Source organism: Heliconius melpomene, chromosome 12 (assembly GCF_056956725.1).
Source record: "Heliconius melpomene rosina isolate 202511_hmr_F chromosome 12, ASM5695672v1, whole genome shotgun sequence".
NCBI lineage: Eukaryota > Metazoa > Arthropoda > Insecta > Lepidoptera > Nymphalidae > Heliconius > Heliconius melpomene.
In genome coordinates this window covers 3770369-3791552 of record NC_140400.1, presented here as the reverse complement: position 1 = coordinate 3791552, position 21184 = coordinate 3770369, and the positions used below count along the sequence as shown (strand labels likewise).

Sequence of the window (21184 nt, the reverse complement as noted above, 5' to 3'; positions counted from 1 at the left end):
ATAAAGGGGCGTGGTCAACTATAATTTAAGATGATGCAAATGAGATTCGTACTAATTATGATTTTTTATCATTGTTTAAATACGAAAATGTGCATTTGTGCGGGAATTTTGTTATTTCGTAGCTTATACTTTTTTCGTACTTTTGAATCATAGTACTTTTGTACTATTTATAAGTATTTATTTTCGCTACGTAGTAAATATAGAAAAAATAGCTAATTCAATGAATTATATATGTTTATGTTAATATATTTATTATATCTATTTTAATTAGTAAAATTTGAAACATTGAATATTAAATATTGACAAAATACGGTAATTAAAAGTAGATACCAAAAATATATGTATTGCAGATATTTTTTAATCTCATTGTAGATATTGATAAAATAAAACTAAATTCTAATAAAAATACCTAAACCTGTTTTTATTTTAAAATTTTTATTGTACAGAAAATGTACTAAAACGCGAACATCTGTGTTTATCTTTTACCAAAGACAATAAAGAATGTAAAAAAATGGTCAGCTGTTCATTTTCAGATTTGTAACTGTCAAATTGACTTGAAATTGTCTGAAGGCGCCATAACATTTGATTCCAAATGTCCAATAAATAATACAATGAAATTTTAATAACAAGGAAAAGCTAAATTACATGATTTCCAATACTTTATAAATACTTATACATAATGGCTACATACAACAAAACTTTAAAATTAATAGCATCTAAGTTAGGTCTCGGCAACGAAGATAAAGTTATAAAGTATATAGCGCATTCTCGGTTTAATTTTTATAATTTTTTAAATGTATAAAACGAACGACTGTTTATATTTCAGTAAAGCTGCCGAGTTTGAACGATTATTACAAGCCAAGTCAGTTGCGGGCAACGTTATGACGGACACCAGCAAAACTGTTATTTGTTTAGATTTAGCTTCAGCTGTTTATGGCGTTGATCTAGATAATGTACGTTATAAATTAATATATTAATAATTCCATAAAATAACTACATTGATTTTCTTAATCCGTCTTTTAAATAAAAGTGAATCTTATTACTTTGACTATTTCATTTACAGAAAACAGCAATAAAATACTCTGGTTTGAAAGGTCCTTCATATGCGAACTGTCGCAAAGTGATTGAAAATCTTCTAGAACTCAATAGTGATCAGCTATCACTATCACTTCTCTGTGCTTCACTACAATGTTCTGGTGTACAATCATTAGCTGAAAAAATACTTGAAGAGTACCAAAGGGTATCTAAAACGGTAATATATTAAATATTTTACTTATGTACTCATGTTGTATCCCGCACACAGACATTCTGTTCCCCACTTTCTGCTGAATTCTAGAGGCATTGTGTGTTGAGTGGCAGAACTCAACGCTGTGCTTTGCTTATAAAAAATAAATATTAAATCTAAATAAATATTTCATCTCCTCGAGTGGGGATCAAACCCACAACCAACCAGTTTTATGGTCACACTTGTGCCCCTGCGCCACAACTGGCCTCAAATAGTTGCTTTTTCTTATTATACATACTAGTTTATACTTTAAATGAAGTGTTTTGTTTGCCTGCTGTGCTAATCTTATATGCCTTATGTACATTTATTTGTGTTTAGAAACGATGAGAACAATAATTTCATAGATATTTTGTACTCTTCCTTTCCCAATTTAGGTAATTTTTTATTTATTTTATTTTGTTTTTGCTATTTTTATTACTTGTATGATATTTCAGGAAATAGATCTTAATTTACCTCAATATGTGTGTATGGCTGTGTTTCAAGCTTGCAGGTATATATATTTTATTATGTAATTGCTTTATTCATTTCCTTTCCGTTGTAGTGGTGATTTTGTTAAAAATATTTTTGGCTTATTTATTTAAAGTCATTACAGCTAAGTATATATTTTATTTCCTCACTTTAGTAAGAAGCCAAAGGGCAGTGTTGAGTTCCACATATTGGTCAGTGTGTGAGGAATATGATATACAATTATATATTGAAATTTATATTTTCAGAGTAAACAAAGTAAAGATATCAAAAAGTAAAGTTATTGAAAAGTCACGACTGAAACAAGCGCAGTGGGCAAAACTGGATGCAGATTGGACCAAAGTTGTTGATGAGAAATTTACTGCTGTCAAGAAAAGAGGGAGACCACCCAAAGCTGATAAAAATGGTAAGCTTACAAAGATACATTTTGGGGCCTTGAGGTGTAGTGGTACAATGTTTTACTGTGAGCATGATGGTTGTGGGTTCGTCCACTCTTTACTTACAGCAAAAAATATTTTTAATTCCCTATTCTTGTAAGTGTGGCTTAGAATTGTACTATTCAACAAGTAGTAAGTAGTAGGCAGAAAACTGAAAATAGAGTAACTTCACTAAAGGATGAAGATGTTAGTATTACTTGATACACTTAAATAAAAGCTTTTATAAAAAAAATATTTATAAATATTGTTATTTTTTTATGCTTATTTTCTTTCTTTTTGAAAATTATATAGAAATATTTTATTTAGTTTATATACAATTTAATTGACTACATATTTATATCCAAAATCAGCTTTACAGCACACAACAGAGTAGGTAGATGGAACTTCGCGATAAGACACAAGTCTGTTCTCCACTTTCCCCACATCTTGCTGTGCGTTCTCTACCGCATGGGGAATGTTCTGAAGAACCTGTTACCTGCTGCTGAATTTTCTAACCGCACAGTACGTCACAAATTTAAATATCTTCCACACCAACTGGATATGTGGCACTCCACTACTGTGTGGTTTGTAAGAACTTCCTTCCACGCGCCACGGATCTGTGGAATGGCCTACCTGCGGCAGTGTTTCCAGGGCGATATGACATGGGTACCTTCATGAAGCGCGTCTTTCTCCACCTTGGCGGCCGGTAACGCACTTGTAGCTCCTCTGGTGTTGCACGAGGTAAAATAATGTATTTTTTTTTATTTCAGATGTAAATGCTATGCAAATTGATAGACAAAAATCCATAGAAGAAAAACCTACAGAACCTCAAATAGAACCTTACGAAGATTGGAAGAAACGTATGTTAGAAACAGCTTATAAAGAACTAAAAGACACAGAAAATAAAAAGAAAAAGTTAAATAATGAGATGCAAGAAAAAAAAGATAAGATAAAAGAATTTACATCTCCCAGAAGGTCTCCTAGGAAAACTCCACAGAAGTTTTCTCCATATAAAAGTCCGAGGAAACCGAATAATAGTATTCGACTTTTATTCCCTAGAGATCTGTAAAGACATTGTATTATTACTGTTTTGCTAAGTGTGGCGTTGAGTTTCGCCACTCAACGTCAACATGTAGTGTCTCAAGAAATGGGTAGTGTGTGGGAAACAAAGTATCTTAACTTGGTTTTCTCCGTCTATTCTGCTATTTGCGGGATACAATATGCAGTTAAAAAAATTAAGTAAATTTGATTTATAATTACCATTAATTGTGTTGACATTTCATTTTAAATTAAAATTATTTTTCTCTTTCAATTTATTCAATATTTGAAAATTATTTTATTTATAAATTTATTGTATACATTACGTTACTTACTATTTTGCTTTTAGAAATAAAAGTTTTCAATTTTCTATATATGTATATTTGTGGTTTACGTGCTACATGATAATTTTGATTTTTAATGACAATTGACATTTAATATAATTCAATATTAACAATACGTATAGAAATTCGAATTGATATTAAATATTGTTCATTATAGTTTTATTATTTAAATAAAGAAAATTGACAAAAATATATATATTTTTTATGAAATAAAATCATCCCATTATATCATATTATCACTTCTTTGCCCCACTACTGAAGTAAAAATGTTTTGAGTTCTGCCACTCAACTCGTGCCTCGAGAATTGTGTGCCTAAGGAAAAGAGTGGCTTAACACTAGGTTCGCAGGTTCCCTTTGCCAACCCTGCTATGTGCGGAATACAGCTTGAAGCTAAAAAACATTTTGTAAAAATTAAATTCATATTTATATTTTTTTGTTGTTCTTTTAAATTGTTAACAATAAATAAGAAATATTATACAATACCATGAATATAAAGATTTTTTTTCTTTACAGTAATTCTTAATGTTATTGCAATCAATACAATGTTGTATTATTAATCTATAAAATATCTACATGGCTATGGATTATACAATATAATGTCGAGATTTATAATATTTTACAGTATTTTAATAGTGTCTATAAATAAAGTGAAAGCAGCAAACGGAACACAAAATGAATCTGAGGAGATTGTATTTGACGATCCATATCGTCCTACATTGGCATATCCACAATATTTGCCAATTTTCTTTTTAATATCTATTCTTCTTATTGGTGTTGTGATAAGAGCTGTAATGCTCTGGACTAGTATGTGTGTTCCATACAGAGTCATAATGTTCAGTTTCGGAGGTATAGCTGGGTTTTTAGCTAACCAACACCCTTCAATCAAACCGATTGTCCAAATATGCTACATAGATGTGGACTTACTTCTAATTCTGTTTTTACCCATTTTGATATTTTACACGTCATATTCAGTCGATTCCCATTCGTTTTGGAAGAGTTTTCCACAAATTTTCCTTGTTGGGGTACCTGGGGCAGTTCTGACGGCCTTGATGGTAGCTTTCATGGCGTATAACCTAATCGAATCGTCTTGGAATTTCCCAACTGCTTTCTTATTTGGTGTGATTTGCTCTCCTATATATCCTATGGAGGTGGTGAAGCAATTAAAAGAAATGTCTAAAGGGAAATACGTTAGTGTGCTTCTGTTGGGTGAAGGATTGATAGGTGATGCAACAGCCATGATTGAATTTACAGCTGTTTTCGGGTATTTAGCCTTAGCTTTGACGTCCGCATCACAAATTTCCCTACTCCTTCTCAGATACGCCGGTGGTGGTGCTTTACTAGGTTTCGTTACAGGGAAAATAATATCTGTGATGTTGACTTTGACATACTATGACTTACTATGTGTGGTAACGGTCACATTGGGTGGAGCGTATCTGACGTTTTATATTGGGGAGAAGTATTTCTATGTATCAGGATTTTTGGCTACCGTCATAGCTGGTGTCATGGTTAGCAAGAGTAAATCGACTCTCGCAGCAGATGTCGAGCAGGTTGCTGCCCATTTCTGGCACATTCTGGTATTTGTTGTTAATACGTTGATTTTCACAATGGTTGGAGTGGTTATATTTGATAAGCTGAGTCACGTGATTAGCGTTCGACTTGTGGCGTTAGTCTTTGTTACTTATACAACTGTATACTTCTCTCGTTTAATGGTCTATGCTATGATGACGCCTATTTTGAGACACATAGGCTATGGTATATCATGGCAACATTCTTTATCCTGTGTCTGGGGCGGCTTAAGAGGTCCACTATCTCTTTGCTTGGCTCTGATTGTTCTCCAAACGCCAACAGTAGAGGATGCTGGAGAGGTAAGAGGAATGTTAGTAATAAATAATTTAGAAAGTACCATATTAGCTTTTGCCATAGTAGTTTGTTGCTCAGCCTGATGTTTTAGGTTCGGTCCTTACTTAAAATACTATTTTGTGTAGTTTTTTATTTTTATATTAATATTTTATATAAATATGTATATTTAGAAGAATATATCTAAATCTATTATGCTTCCAATTCGTCGTCTAATATTATGTAATATATAAGAAATAATGTCAATATATTTCATCAAATGTTATTATAATTCCCAGATTTTTATAATACAAACGGCAGGATTAGTCATCCTATCTCTAGTAGTTAATGCTACGTCAATGCAACGAATATTGAAAATTTTGGGGTTAGCGGAAATATCTCTGGCGAAGAAAGCCAACATGACTAACTGTGTGAAACGTATAATGTTAACTCGAGACCGTTGTATATCTATGCTGAAGATGGATAAATTCCTTGCTGATGCTAATTGGGAACTGGTTCAAGCTGGTATGATATTTACTGTCTCTTATTTTGGCCATTTTGATTGAGGCCATCTTTTGCGCACTGCGTCGCAGTGGGGGAACACAGGAAAAACTGGGAAACGGAGTGTCTTAAGAGTAGGTTTCCAGGTTCTTTCTACCTACCCTATTATGTGAGGGTTTCAGCATAGAAGATGAAAAAAATAATAATTCGACTGCGCTTCGCAGTCGAATTATTATTTCGCTTCGCTTCGAACTTTTATTTCTATACATAAAATGTCATTAGCGTCCCGTGCAAATTAGTATTAATATAATTTTAATTGATTAAAATAAATGCGTTCCTAGAAAAAATGTAGTAATTATTATGTAGTTCCTAGAATAAAAGTAATTGCAGGAACAAATATAAAACATCCATATCAATTACAAATGCATGACGAGGACAGTGATGACGACACTTACATGGGCTACCGGTACACCACGTGTCCTGATTGTGAGAGAGAGATACCCAATGAACCCACGAAGAAAGAATTTGCTGAAATGATGAGGTTTGAAAATATTCTTTGAAATTGTAATTAAACAATTAGTGGGAGAAGTAGGAAATGGTGTTATTAGTAATTGGTTTTTTCACTTTGGTTTTTGCCTTTACTTTACCTTTGCTATAGGTATAAAACTAATAGTATTATAATGATAATTGAAAACCCCTGACAAAAGAAACTAAAAACTAAACAAACGATTAGAAAGGCGCTGTTAATCTCAATTAGACATGATTGAAGAAAATATGTTTACTCACTCTCGCCTAAATGACATTTCACAGAAAAAAAAACTAAACTAAAATACGTACCCAGAAACCTACACACATAAGTATATAGACGCGTCAAACTACTAATATCCTTTTTTTTTCGTAGGGGATTAAAAATAATAAACCTGAATGCGTAATTTCCATTTGCGGGTATTATTCTGAAGATTTATATAGCCCATCTTATTCCCACAAGTAATCTCACGAGTCCAAATACACCTTATATGTACAAAACCGTCAAACAGTTTTGGCTGTAAGTAATATTTTCATTTCCTCTTTCTAAAAATGATAACGACAGGTAAGATATTGGTTTATTACATTAGAGAAGCAAATCAAAGAGTGCTAAAAGCAATGAAGATATCATATTGGCGTCAATACGAACACGGGAAAATTAGTAAAGATGGTGTCAGAACTTTGGTGCAAGCTGTAGAAGTAGCTGCAGACGCTGATGATGCAAGAGTGAATCTGGACCAGTTGGCCGCTTTGTGGAGACCCAAGGTACTAAAATTGTTTTGTAAATATTATGATGATTATTTATGAACTAAAGAATAGTATTTAAATATATAATACTTATCTCTTTCTATAAAATGAAATATTAACTTACTATTTTTTATTATTCTTTATTTTTAGCTTCAAACTGTATCCCACAATAGCAGGGTAGGTAGAGGAAACCTGGGAACCAAGTGTTAAGACACTGTTTCCCATTAAGACACTTACGTTCCTCATGTTTTTGGCCGAAATCTTAAGACATTGTGTGTTAAATGGCGGAACTTAACGCCACGCTTCTGTGTACGTGTAGCTGAAAAAAATCTTTATATTTCCTGCTAGGCTCACGCAGTTTGGCTTCGTCGTAAGCTAGTAGACATGCTGATGCCGGATCCAGCAAACGCCCAAGTGCCCCGACACGAGTGGCGACAGTTGTGCTACCGGATGGTCTCTAATGTTTGGTTCGACGGTTTCATTTACGTCATGATATTGTGTAACACACCCGTTATCCTGTGCGAAGTGTTGATGAAACCACCTGTTTCTTTAACATTGATGATTACTATAAAGTCGCTCAATTTGTGAGTGTATTTTGTTAATTTTCTGTTGAAATTTAAAATTAGCTTCATTAATCATGGGTTTTTGGACCCATAATTCTAGAATAAGGTGCAAAAATTCTCGTCCCTGGATTATAAAAAAGATTGGTTAAAAGAAAGGGTTATAAAGTACATGGGTACGTTGATAACATTCAGTCCATTTGGACATATCTTTAGCGAGAAAAAGCAGCGGAACCTACTATCAATACATAACAAGAATTTCGAAGTTATTAAATATATCTATGTGAAATTAGTAAGACATAATTCCATACCATACGGTTAATTGAAATATTTTGTGACATCTTTGTTTTTTTTTAACTGTTTTGTTTTGTATTTATGGGACGAAAAACTGAGGGAATTTTCACTCGGTTTTTAAATGGAATAAGAATTATATTTTCTTCTTAGATCTAAATCATCCATAATTACAGATTTTTCTACATAATATACGTATTTGAAATGGTAGTCAAAATGTTAGCGTTGACAATTCGTGGTTATTTCAAGTCACATTGGAACAAATTAGATTTCGCCATCATTGTAATGGCCACTGGTGGTAAGTTTATAAAAAAAATTAAGAAATTTGAATCTTAGAAAATACTAATTGTTTATTACTAAACGTTCATTTATTACTAAAATATTTCATATTCATAATAATATAAAATAAATAATATATAAAATCAATTACCTACTAAAATATTTTTCTAATAAACTGGATATTTTTTGTTTTAGATCTTTTCTTGGACGTAATAGATGCCCTTACACCGTGGGATAAATGGAATAATTTAAATTCGAGTGTTCTAACTGCAACTAAATTATTGAGGATGCTACGCTTTTTACGACTGTGCAAGTTGGCTAGGTAGGCATAGACGTTTAAAACACTCAAAAAATTCGGCGGAAAGTGGAGAACGGAACCTTAACATTAGATTCCCTCTGCCTACCCTGCTATATGCGGGATACAGCGTGAAGCTGATTTATATAGAGAAATTCTGAAAAGATTTCTTTGGAGGATTTAGTCCTATTACAAATCATGTCCCTCGATATAAAAAATGTATGTATTTTCTTGTTGGCACCTGTGTTATTTTTACAGGGTATCTGTACCAAAAATTATGGCGTACATCGACAGGATGATTGATATACAATTAGCTTTTGGCTATGATGTTGGAAAGGTATTATTGATGTTATTAATAAAACATATTTAAATAAATGACACATTTTAAATTTATCTCATTAATACTTTAAATTTATCTAGAATATCTAAATATCAGTCTGAGTTAGTCAGTGAGTCAGTCAGTCAGAATCTTCAAAAAACATTAGACTTAATTGTCAATATCGAATTAAATTGATTTTTGTTTTATTAAAACAAAATAATTTCATATTTTAATTTCTATATGAAATTTATGCAGTTTTTTAAAAAAAATTACATTCTAAAGAGCTTTACTTTAGCGTTCTAATTAAATTTGTATTGAATAAAGTGACCAGAATTCAATATAGGGTTTTGTGACTGGAGAACAAGAAGTATGCAGTCTTCTTCCACAATTAGTTGACAACCAACAAATTCAAGAGACCCTGTACAATAAATTAGAAACTGATAGGTGTGTACAAGCAAAACAATATTGTTGTATTATATGAAATAATTGAAAATTTTTAATCCCTATCTCCTTGTGGTGTTTCTCAAGGCACAGTATTTGAACCTTTGTTCATCTTTCTACTTATGTTTCTATCTATTGATTGTTTTACTCTTAATACTATATTTTGATACACATTTTATTCTAATAATTAAATAATACTTTATTATTTTTATTTGCAACTGCTAGTTCCCAAAAACATCTATTTTTAACATATTTAAGTTTAATCAAATCTCTCTCTTCTCTTCAAATGGCAAAAATATATAGCTACCTATTATTTTAGATTAGCTGTAACGAGACAGCTTGGGTTATTACAGCGAGATAGACCGTGGACCGCCATCACTGTGAAGACCAGGCAAGCTACTACTTCCACCCTAAATATTATGATACTCGATACTATGCAGTTGAAAGAAGAAGGTAACATGAAATTCTTGAAAATCTTATATTTTCCCTTATGTTTGTTTATTAAACTGAAGCATAAAGTATTTTTTTCTGCCTGGTCCTGCTCTACGTATCTTCATCCTTAATTTGGAATCGAACCCATAAACAACTATAACGTGCCAGACATGTCAATTTCGATTAATTAACTAGAAAAGTATTATTTTAGCTGTCTCGTAATTCCTTATCATGACTTTCTTAAGGTTTTCTGGATGAAGTGGAATATCGGTTATTAGTCAATGCAATACAAGAAAAAGTGCAACTTTGTCGACACAAAGGCAGTTTAGTTGCTCCGTCATCACCTGAAGTAAGCATATAAAATATAAAATACAGCAAAATTACCATAAGTTTTCTTGGTTTACTTATCCTATAAAATATGTATAATTAATTAATTTGCACTGTTTATTTTTAGAAAGTAAATGATATTAGAAAAAAAAATGTATTATTTATTGTTATAATATATTCATTGTTATCATAATTAAGATTAAAAGTTAATTGCTGTTGTTATAATATACATATGTTTATGGTAAATAGACTCAACTACGCGCAGTGTCATGGCTCCAGGGCAATGAAAGGGTTGCAGACTTCTTCATAGAAAATTCTGAAATACGCAATTATAATATTAACGATATCCTTATATCAAGAGGTACAACAGTTTTTTTAGTATTACATTATGTTAAGATAATTGTGTTAAATAAAAAATATCGTAAAAATGTAGTCGTGGGGCAGCGGCACAACGTCTTACTGTAGATAACAATCAGAGTGTCTTGACACTAATTTTGTTTGTCTACCCTATTTTAAAATATTTAGTATGAAATTAAAAAAAAACTTCTGAAGATTAAAAAAATAAACAAAAAAAAACATTTTTAGGTGATCAACCCAAAGGTTTATACGTGTTGGTGTCTGGTCTATGCGAGGCGACCTACACGCCTCCGGGTGAAGACATCGATGAGGCTATACCAAACTACGAGTTTAGAACTGATCTTAAATTTTCTGAACCGAGCAAAGATTATATTGTTTCAGGAAATGCTATTGGAGTTTTGGGGGTTCGTAATAGTTGAATTTTAACCAAAAATCTTTGTTTATTATTTCTCTTTCTCTGTATTTATTATCAAAATGAGTAAATTTATTTGAAAAGTCTTGCCTTGGTTGATATTTTCATCTCGTTTCCAAGACTTTTATTTACTTCCTTCTTGCAGAAATTAAAATACTCAAAATCGATTATCGATTATAAATGAAATAATCAAATAATAATTTGAAAAGCTGAATTAAATTGTATCTGTATGTAATGGCTAGGATTCAAACCTATTACATACCAATAATATTACCCAATGCATATTGTAGGTGTTAACGAATCGTCCATACAGTTACACGGTGCGCTGTGACTCCGCAGTGCAGGCGTACTGCATCACGATGCCCATCGTAAAGGAAGCTTTTAATCTCGCACCACATCCTATCATGGGGTTAGACAATTCTATAATTGTAGATCTATCTGCGATGAAGATAAATAAAATATTGCACTGTTCTTGGTCAAACTCGCATTGTTTCTGTTTTGATAGAAAATGGAGAATGAAGATACTTTAGTTCCCCGCTTTCCGCCTAATTCTGGATACATTGCGTGTTGAATGGCGAAACTTAACGCCGGAGCTAAAGCAGAACTGATTATTTTATTTTATTTTTGTTCTTCTCCTTTAGCTTGGAGGCAGTTATGTGGAGGGAAATTGGTATAAAGCTGTCCATAATGATATTACCTACAGTGCCAGCGTACCACGGCTGGTCGGGAGAGAAGATAAGTATGCGTTTGGAACACGCGTTTGTGCCTTGTTTGAAAGCTTTTAAGGTGAGAAAAGTAAAGTTTAATATTAACACAGAGGACAGGGACAGGAATACGCAATGTACTTTTTCATTTATTTCTTCATTTCGAATTTTAGGTGTTCGTAGTGAATGAGCTTATGGAAGATATAATATTATTGGACGGCATTTGCCAAGATATGGCAACCCGAGAGGTTTTTCAGCCTCCTTGCTGCATACCAAGGTTACTTTTACTTTATTTAGGCTTTTCGGCAAACCGGACTGCTTATCTTAACTTCAGGTTCTTTCTTAAATCTAAAAAAAAAACGTTTCGTTGAACTAGACTTGAGCCCAGATAATATATCAAATGTCAGTCGTATTGCGATAGAACAATAGCTGATGATAAATATGTAAAAAAATATTTGTATAATATTTGTAGGTATGATCCCCAAATAAATCAAGTGTGCCTTTAATTTTCACTGAACAGGCCGTGTTACGGGAGTTTGATTTGGGTGGAAAGCGGTTAACGGAGTGTTCTGACACCACGTTCCCCTGTCTACCCTGCTAGATTCTAGGCACGGTGTGAAGCTACAATTTAATTTATACCATGTAACAACAATGTACCTACATTATCTTCTATGCCTAAAAGGATGTAGTAGTTCTAACTAATCGTTCCATTCCATAAAAACAGAACAGTACATCGCCTATTATTTCCGAAGTCATCTCAGTTAATAGTCAGTAATTCCTGTCCTGAGACGAAATTATTGATAGTGCCAGCTAAGGACACGGACGAATTAGACATTATGGAGGACGAACTGGACGATTTGCAGTGTGAATTGGTTATTTTTTGCTTTTTTATGTATTTCATTAATCATGTGTTAGAACACAATGTAGAGTCCCATATAAAAATGTACTTACAATTTTTTTTAAAGAAGTCGGAAGTGCGCTCGGCTACAGGGTCTGACTATAAACGCGTTGTGGGTTCGGTTCAAATTCTGAGGAATAATTTATGAATTATTAATTTTATATTATTATTATTTATTTATTTATTAATTTTGAATTTCCCCGCTTTGGTAACAAGGCGGCAATGTGTCGAAACCAGGTGGAGTGCTTTTACTAGGTTCCCCCTGCCTACCCAACTATATACGGGATACACCTAAAAACATATTAAAAAAACATAAGTAGGTACTCGTATATTATAACTACAAACGGCATTTTTTATTATTATAAAGGCCCGTATTTATAAATCACTTTCAATTATGAGATTGACTTTGAGTGCAATCTTGAGATGCCTCATAGTTTATGTAAAACGGCATCTCAGCTTAAGTAGGGGAGAGCGGGGCCAAAAGTTCCGATTTTTTTTAACCTCAAATATTGCTACGAATACTTGATTTTAGTCTTTATACAATATAATCAAATTCAACTTACATATCTAGACTAACAATTAAAACATTAATTTAGGGTATTCTTTATAAGACTTTTTTATTATGATTTTTTTTATGACTGAAGTCGGAAAGTAACAACTTACCCCGACTTGGGGCAAGTTGTTAACAGACCGGGGTAAATTGTTACCATATTTTTAAAGCTATTATTTGCAAAATAAAAAACAATAAATAATCGAACAAAGCCTGTTTATTTAAGGAATAATCAACAGTATCATAATAATTACCAGGCGCAAAAGCAAATCTTTTTTAACCGACTTCTGTAAGAAAAGGAGATTATCAATTCGACTGTTTCTTTTTTTTATGTATGTTACTTCATAACTTTTGATTAGGTGAACCGATTTTGATGATTTTTTTTTATTTGAAAGGTAGTGCTTCCCATGTAGGAACCAATTTTTTTTAGTCTATTTTTGACAATGGTATCTGTGAGAAAATCACATAAGTATTAAATTTGTATTGGTACGTGTGCGACAAAATGACGAATAACTCAATATCACGCCAACCGATTCTAATGATTCTTTTCTTATTTGAAAGGATACACTTCAAGGATAGTTTGATGAAAGTTTGGTTAGGTTCTGATTATAAAATCCCGTCAAAATTGAGAAAATTTGTTTTTATTTTGGTAAATATTAATTATATTGGAATAGTTACAAGGGAAAACTTTGTGAAAATTATTGTCAGAAGTAAGATTCCCCATCGTTGCATTTCTTTTCAACCAACCTCAAAAAAAAAGTTTTCATTTTCAACCGACTCCAAAAAAGGGAGAGGTTCCCAATTCTCCCGAATATTTTTTATGTATTTTCTTGTTAATATACCAAAATGTTAGTTTCCACAAAAATAATACCTAATTGAGTCAAGTTTTACATATCACAACAGATGCCACTCGTTAACAACCACTACCACCACGACCAACACTCGTTTAAGAAGTATCCTTTTAAGGTTACTTATCACTTAAAATCGTAAAAAGAATTAATTTTGAACAAAAAAAAAACCGAACCGAAACACAACGGAACTAAAAAGTAAAAGATAATTTTACATAAAATAAAACTTATTTTGATTTTGTTAAACCAAAATAATAAACAAAAAGTTTATACCTTTAGGTTTTCGCACTTAATATGTATATGTAACCTTTTGGTAACAGTTTTTATCTTATTCCTGCAATCTTTGAAAACTACATCCGCTGCTTTTTACATCAACTCATATGACACATAACCTCGAGTTGATTTCCGAGCATAAGTCCGCATGTTACAATACAAACTAAATTACAATATTTTTTAGTATGAAAAATTACAATATTTACATCCCATTATTAGGGATATAGAAAACATAAATAATTTTCAAATAGTGTTCTGAAATAGTAGGTAATATAATGTAAAAAAAACACTAACATACTCGAGGCTAATCGTTAAAATTTGTGAGATAGACCAAAAATATGAAATGCAAAAATATTTACAATCGTGCACCAACGACACCCATGTGCTATTCCATTGGTTTCGGGTGCCACTGGATTATTCAATATGCTGGCCATGGGTGCGCTATCACATTGCATTTCACTATATGTTTACTAAATATTCCTATCACTTTTCTCCGCGAAATTATTTCCATCGGAACAACTTACCTCGGTAACTTTTAGCCCCGCTCTCCCCTACCTATCTTACTCAAGAATACTATAAAAATAACATACAATTAGGTATCAAACGTGTCATCCCGATGTTTATACCACAAAGTGGCTCGGAAGCTTTCCTCTGAGTCACGTGGGAAGAGTGCTATAAGGTTGAGGGGCAAGCGTCGCCGCGGGGCGAGACGAGTCAACTATAGAGATTCTGTATGGGGAAATAAAGCATGTAAGTTATGTTTTAAATCTTCACTTATCTGTTGAATATAATATCATCTTCACGCTGTATCCCGCACACAGGACAGTAGGCAAAGGAACTTATTGTTAAGACACTCTGTTCCAATTAAGACACTTCCGTTCCCCAATTTGTACCGAATTCTGGAGGCTTGCGTGTTGGGTGACGGAACTGAACGTTGCACTTTTGTCTGGTTAACACAGCTAGAACATGAAAATATTTCATTTCCTCGGATGGGAATTGAACCCTCACCCGTCGTACGCTTACGCCACGTCTGGCCTATAAATATAATTTAATATTAATTTATTTTATTTTTCTTTTGCATATTTTATTTTACCAGCTTCAGCGACAGTGGGCAGCAGCCACAGCGAGAAAGAAATCAACTCCAAGTACTACAGACCGAGTTATAGTGATATGGCAAGTATTTATTATACTTTTTGTCAACTAAATATTGTTTTTTGTTGTAAAGTTAATGAATTCACACATTTTCTAAAATAAAGAGTATAAATAACGGTGCTTTTATTGAGTTAATTATTGAGAAGGTACTATGTCTAGCCTAATCTGATCAAGAAGTGGTGTGACATCCACACATGTCATCCTATATCCACACATGTGATGTGTGAAAATCGTATATTGTCTTTCATATTTTGTATTTCCAAAGTTCATTAAAATTCGTTCTTTTCAGGGAGACAAACAAGAAAACCCAAGACCAAAAAGTAAGTTTATATTTATTTAATATTTTTCAATATATTAGGACACAAAGAAAAATAGGTATACGTAATTTTCTATTGTAACCATGGTCTATGAACCAACAATATCAAGACTACTGCATAAGTAATAGACTCTATAGACTTTACGAAAATATAACTTCAATAAAAAGAGGATAGAACTTAACTTATCCATGTATTATAATATAAAGTAGGTACGTATTATACATGAAGTAAAGATAAATGAAACTAGCTGTTATTTTCGTTATATTTCACTTTTAATTGCTATAAATTTTTAATTTTCTTACGTTATAATTGCTTCAGCTTCTACTGATATAAAACCTTTGAATTCCTCTCGAGTGTCATCGATGCGTGGACAGCAGTCTGAACAAGAGGTGACTTATTCCTACATACTAATTTACATATTCCACTAGTTTTTTTATATTTACACGCATATCAGTCAAAATCAAAACAGAGTTAGCTGAGATACTTAGTGATCAGACACTCCGTTCTTGAAAACGGAGACTAAGGCAATTCAATAAGCAACGAAAAGGAACTTTCCGTAAAAATTTGAGAAGGAATTAGAACCCACAACTATGTTCCTGATTAAAGCTCAACTCAAATAGTTAAGCGAATAAGTAAAAAAACATTTCGTTCTTGATTTTTATAATTTTTAGTAATAATTATATTTATTATTCTTTCCTCAAATTATAAAAAATGAAAGGGTATATTTTAAAAATAGTTTTTTTAATTTATTATTTTGACAAGACTTAAGAAAGTTAAGAAATTTACGTATATTTTGCCCCTGTGTGTCCTCCTTAGGCGCAGTCAGGGGCAGTGTGTACGTAATGTTTATGAAGTTAATTCTATTTTGGTGGATACTTACACCTTAATTGACTTCAAGGAATACATTTATAAAGAAAATTATATATATATATATATATGTAATTTATATGTAAAATCTAGATAAGAAAGTTCGCTGCACACGGTCATAATATTTATTATTTTAATGCATAAATTTAATATTGTTTTTTTTGAGGACACTCCGTCCACCACTTTCCAAATTTTAAATGAAAATAATAATAAATAATAATTCAATCCCTCGAGTGAGTACTGAACTCACAACCGTCGCGTTACAGCCACATCCTTGTGCCTCTGGGCCACGACGGCGATCAATTCTGCAATTCAACACGCAATGCCTCGAAAAACCACCTAATAAAATATAGGCAGTAGTTATTTAAAGTGTGGATAAACTTTTGACTATAAAACACATTTTCAATTTGATACCTACTTAAAACATAAGTTCTACGAAAAATCTATTCTGTCAGTCTTTCTTTAGATTTAAACTTGCGGCCTTTAAAAGTTTATGCACTTCATAGGATTACCTAGTGGTACGGTAAAAGGTTTAAGTTTTTATAAAACCGTACCAAGGAAAGTTTATTGAATAAATTAGTTAATTAATAAAAACATACATTTGAACAAAAAATACTTGAGTTCCTTATAACCTTTCAAAAATATTCTGGATTGAAATTTTCTGCTTGTATTGCATCATTTTAGTATTTATTTTATTTAGAATCAAAGAAAATATTATATATGTTGTTACTTATATATACTTATATATATTTTGGTTCTAAGTAAAAGGTCAGTCGTGGACTCGTGGTACAGGGTTTATAAACGCAACAAGTTGTGAGTTTGATTCCCAACCGAGAAAGATAAATTATCTAAAATATTCATATCTTGTCGAGCAAAACGCGGCGTTGAGTTCCGCCATCTAAAACCAGAATTTTGAATTTGAATTTGATGAAATTGAAAAAAAAATCTCTATAACGAAATCGAATCTACACTGACGTCGGTTAAAGATTATTCTATCTGCCTCACACGACAATTTCATAATGAAATTATATTTCCAGATATACAATACGATGCTATCTAAGAATAAACGGGGCTCTACTGAGAAGAATACAAATAATTCCAACAAACATAATTGAGTTGTTTGAAGATTGTAAACGAATATGAAAGAAACACTTAATGTATTTAAATATATTTATTTACATAATATTGATTATATCTTTGCTTTTCTATAAAAAAATATAAATAAATTATAAATGACAATGAAAGTGGGTTAACGTAGAGCTTATTATATAAAAGTTTCGTGAATAAATTATATAGACACAATCTTTTATTTTGTATACAAACTGTTCCTCGTATAGAGCAGAGAAGAAAGGGGGAACATACTGTGAAGACACTGCTTTATCCCCACTAATTTGACACATTGCGAGTTGACTAACGAAATTCAATGTGTCGCTGCTAACTCCTGAAATGAGATATGTCTCCAAGTGGGACTGAAGCCATGATCATTGTGTTTACGGAGGGTCTCAGTGTCTGAGCATCATAATGGTATCAATGGCAGGTATAATTTTTTAATGTTAGTCATACTGATCTTCAAATCAGTATAAAATAACGTCGCGTTTAATTTAATACGGGGAAAAGCTCTACATTTACAGTGTAAATGTAAATGTAGAGCAGTGTATGCGGGAAAAAGCCTGAAATTTCTTCCAATTCTTTTCAAAAACAAGACGCCTGCGTTAAATAAATAATGAACATTATGTTGATAATATTGCGATATTAGCCTACAAGGCGCAAGTGACCGCGTGGAAAATCCCGATCAAACTCCGAATGCAAAGTAGAAGCTGGTATTGCCTAACATACGAGCAAAGTGTTACGCAAACTATTATACCGAATTTGGACATTTCAACTACGCCTGGCTTCGTTTCTTTAATATAAAAATAGCAGGGTTTTCTTGTGTATTGAACCTACCTACCTAGTTGTTTTCGATTCTCATTCGAGGAAATTAAAGTGGGGAATGGAAATATCTTAATGGGAATGGAATGTCTTACCGCTAGATTCCCAGGTTCCCTCTGCCTACTCTGCTGTTCGTGGGATACAGAGTAAAGCTTAAAAAATATAATAAATTACTATTATTTCTTTAGCTATGGTCATCGCATTTCATTTTATTAGGTATATCGCTATAAAAAAGTGGAGCATATAAATAGGTAGAGAAACATGTAAAATGATATTCTTGTATGGAAATGCACCACTTTTTTCTTCAAAATCAAAATAAACCTTGATCTGTAAATTATATCAGCAGTTTCTTATATGGGCTGACGTGTTAATTTCTTATTATTGCAATGAAACAGGGTGATTATTTTACGCACTCGAAAGAAAGAAATTGTATTAAATAATAAAAATTGTATTAAATGTATTTATTTTATATCTTTTATATCGATCGTGTCCCAGTAAATATTGGAAAAGAACAGTGGATGTTCTCTCAAAATATGGTTTATAGGTTAGGATTTTAAAAACAAGCTATATTATACGTTCCATTGAATAAATAACGGATTTTTTTTTTATTTAAATCTATTCTATCAATCCAGCCCAGTGAATCAATTTTAAAACAAAAATCCTCATACGGAAAGACATTTAAGAGTTGCAACCTCATAATCCGCAACTATGTAAGTAGGCCATTAGGGTCCAGAGCAATAAGGTAGTCGTAAAATTGCTTATTATGTTATCAATAATACTAAAACTACAGTAGGCTGTTGCTCTGTTGTGTTGTCTCTGGCGATAGTCGTAGGTTCAAATTCCATTCTGGAGCATTCAAAAAAATAATATATAATGTAGCGTTGAATTTCGTCAACCAGAGTCAACTCGCTCTACATTTAAATGGATAGAAATTAGATAAAGATCTTAGTAATATATTTATTCTTTTCAATCCAAAAAGATCCTATATTTTATTGTATTAACTTATAATTATTATAACTGTGGCTTCTCTCCCGTGCTCGAATCAATAAGTTACATCGAAACGACTAACGTGATTTAAAATTATAGTCTATATCCAGTTTCGATATTTTTTTTAATATTAGCCTCTTCTAAAGTTATCGTGTTCAACAAAAAAAACTTATTTTTTGGTTTATGGTTTTATTATTATTATTTTTATTGTATGTATGTTTTTTTTAAAAGAACAATTGACATAAAAACGCTAAAATTTCTTAAAAAGTAAAGTACAATATCTTCTGACTATACTTCTATATTCTGACTTTCCCCACAGTCCTAGAGGTTCACCATCAGGTTCATCTTTTCAAGACATTAGGAAATCTGAATCCACAACAATGTAACGTAAACCAGATTAGAAGTAGGTAGGTATACTTCTATTGAATATTTAAACGGCAGTATAATTTTATTACTGTATATGATGATATACAAATCTAAGCGAAGGCAACGTTGAGATAATATTTATGGCCTACTCAAGAACAAATGCTATCTTAATTGTTGATTTCGTAATTTATGTTATGTTTGATACACCTCACCTCAATAAATTGTCTTAACTTCATGAAATGGTTATTAAGATTTGTTTTTAGCTACCGTATACCAATATAGGCGGAGAGAACCCAGTGTCAGAAAACTTCGTTCTCTGCATTTCGCCTGAATTTGATATTCCTTATTGTGGAATCCTAATAAAACAAATAATCAAAATCGGTTCACCCAGTCGAAAGTTCTGAAGTAACATGCATACGCCGTCGAATTGATAATCTTTTCTTCTAGAAATTGATCAAAAATAGATTGCAAATTTGATGGAAACAATGTAGTAGATACTCACAGTAGTGAGTAGTACCTATAAAAAAAAAAGAATTTTCTACGTTATTTATTATTATTTTCATTTCTTCACCAAGGCAAAAACTCGGCGTTGAGTTCCGCCTCTCATCAAGCAATGCCTTGAAAAATACACCGGAAAATGGGGAACGGAGTGTCTTATCACTAAATACCCTTTGCCTACCCTGCTGTGTGAGAAATAGGTACAGCATAAAGCTTATGTATGCCTCTATAATTATTTTTATTTTGCTGAAGAAATGCATGAGGATAAAAAATATATATTTTTTCATATTTATTGCGTATGACAACAATTTAATAATTCACTTAATCAGGTCGCTACAATTGCAAAATATTTGTTAAAGCGCAAATATTTCGGTTACAGGTCGATCAAGAACCTTACATTTTGAAGACAGTTAAAAATCCGGTTTACATTCAGTTAAAAAGCCAAGACACTCCTCGTACTTGTATAAATATGAAAGTCTCATACTTAAAATATGTAAATTTATATTGGTTTTAGGAAACTGTATGAAATAAATTAAGCTAAAATAACTTGAAATATTAGCGTCAACTTTGCAAATATGTTTTTTCTTTTTTTTTCGTGATTTTATTACATATTTTTTATTCTATAAGTGTTAAATATTTATTTTATTTTAGTTTTTTATTTTATTTTTTTATCAGGAAATATGTAAAATATTGATTTCTAGAGAGTTGAAGTAGATATTTGTATAATTTCAAAAATAGTTAAATTTGTTTTGCTTGATGAGATAGTCATGTACACTGTGTACAGTCCTACATTACATGTTTAATCTTTATACCAATGCTATCTCTATAGATTAGAGATTGATGTCTGTCTGTTCTTTTTAATTGTGGCTTCAAAACTTACTCCTGGGAAAATCACTTTTGTAAGATAGTACAAAAAAAACATTTT

At 31.9% G+C, this 21184-nt stretch overlaps 2 protein-coding genes across 2 annotated transcripts; both read left to right on the top strand.

Moving 5' to 3' along the window:
- Positions 1-524: 524 nt before the first annotated feature.
- Positions 525-3740, top strand: Orc6 (Origin recognition complex subunit 6). Its single transcript, XM_085194295.1, has 6 exons — positions 525-753; positions 827-953; positions 1064-1252; positions 1720-1775; positions 1999-2156; positions 2937-3740. The coding sequence occupies exons 1-6, from the start codon at positions 680-682 to the stop codon at positions 3233-3235; spliced, it is 903 nt and encodes a 300-aa protein (XP_085050421.1). The 5' UTR covers positions 525-679; the 3' UTR covers positions 3236-3740.
- A 404-nt stretch (positions 3741-4144) lies between these two features.
- LOC146533456 (sperm-specific sodium:proton exchanger-like) lies at positions 4145-20824 on the top strand. Its single transcript, XM_085195332.1, has 22 exons — positions 4145-5413; positions 5684-5909; positions 6276-6426; positions 7001-7175; positions 7506-7741; positions 8185-8306; positions 8483-8609; positions 8841-8919; positions 9245-9345; positions 9662-9795; positions 10020-10123; positions 10351-10462; positions 10687-10862; positions 11161-11279; positions 11512-11656; positions 11748-11851; positions 12299-12446; positions 14740-14893; positions 15240-15316; positions 15585-15615; positions 15931-16001; positions 20639-20824. The coding sequence occupies exons 1-22, from the start codon at positions 4145-4147 to the stop codon at positions 20771-20773; spliced, it is 3996 nt and encodes a 1331-aa protein (XP_085051458.1). The 3' UTR covers positions 20774-20824.
- Positions 20825-21184: the final 360 nt, after the last annotated feature.

Bases quoted from the DNA above. Each gene is read 5' to 3' on its own strand.
- Orc6 (XM_085194295.1), top strand. From the start codon at position 680: ATGGCTACATACAACAAAACTTTAAAATTAATAGCATCTAAGTTAGGT. The intron at 754-826 runs GTATATAGCGCA...TTTATATTTCAG, and splicing joins AACGAAGATAAAGTTATAAA to TAAAGCTGCCGAGTTTGAAC. The intron at 954-1,063 runs GTACGTTATAAA...TTTCATTTACAG, and splicing joins ATGGCGTTGATCTAGATAAT to AAAACAGCAATAAAATACTC.
- LOC146533456 (XM_085195332.1), top strand. From the start codon at position 4,145: ATGTCGAGATTTATAATATTTTACAGTATTTTAATAGTGTCTATAAAT. The intron at 5,414-5,683 runs GTAAGAGGAATG...TATAATTCCCAG, and splicing joins CAGTAGAGGATGCTGGAGAG to ATTTTTATAATACAAACGGC. The intron at 8,307-8,482 runs GTAAGTTTATAA...TTTTTGTTTTAG, and splicing joins CATTGTAATGGCCACTGGTG to ATCTTTTCTTGGACGTAATA.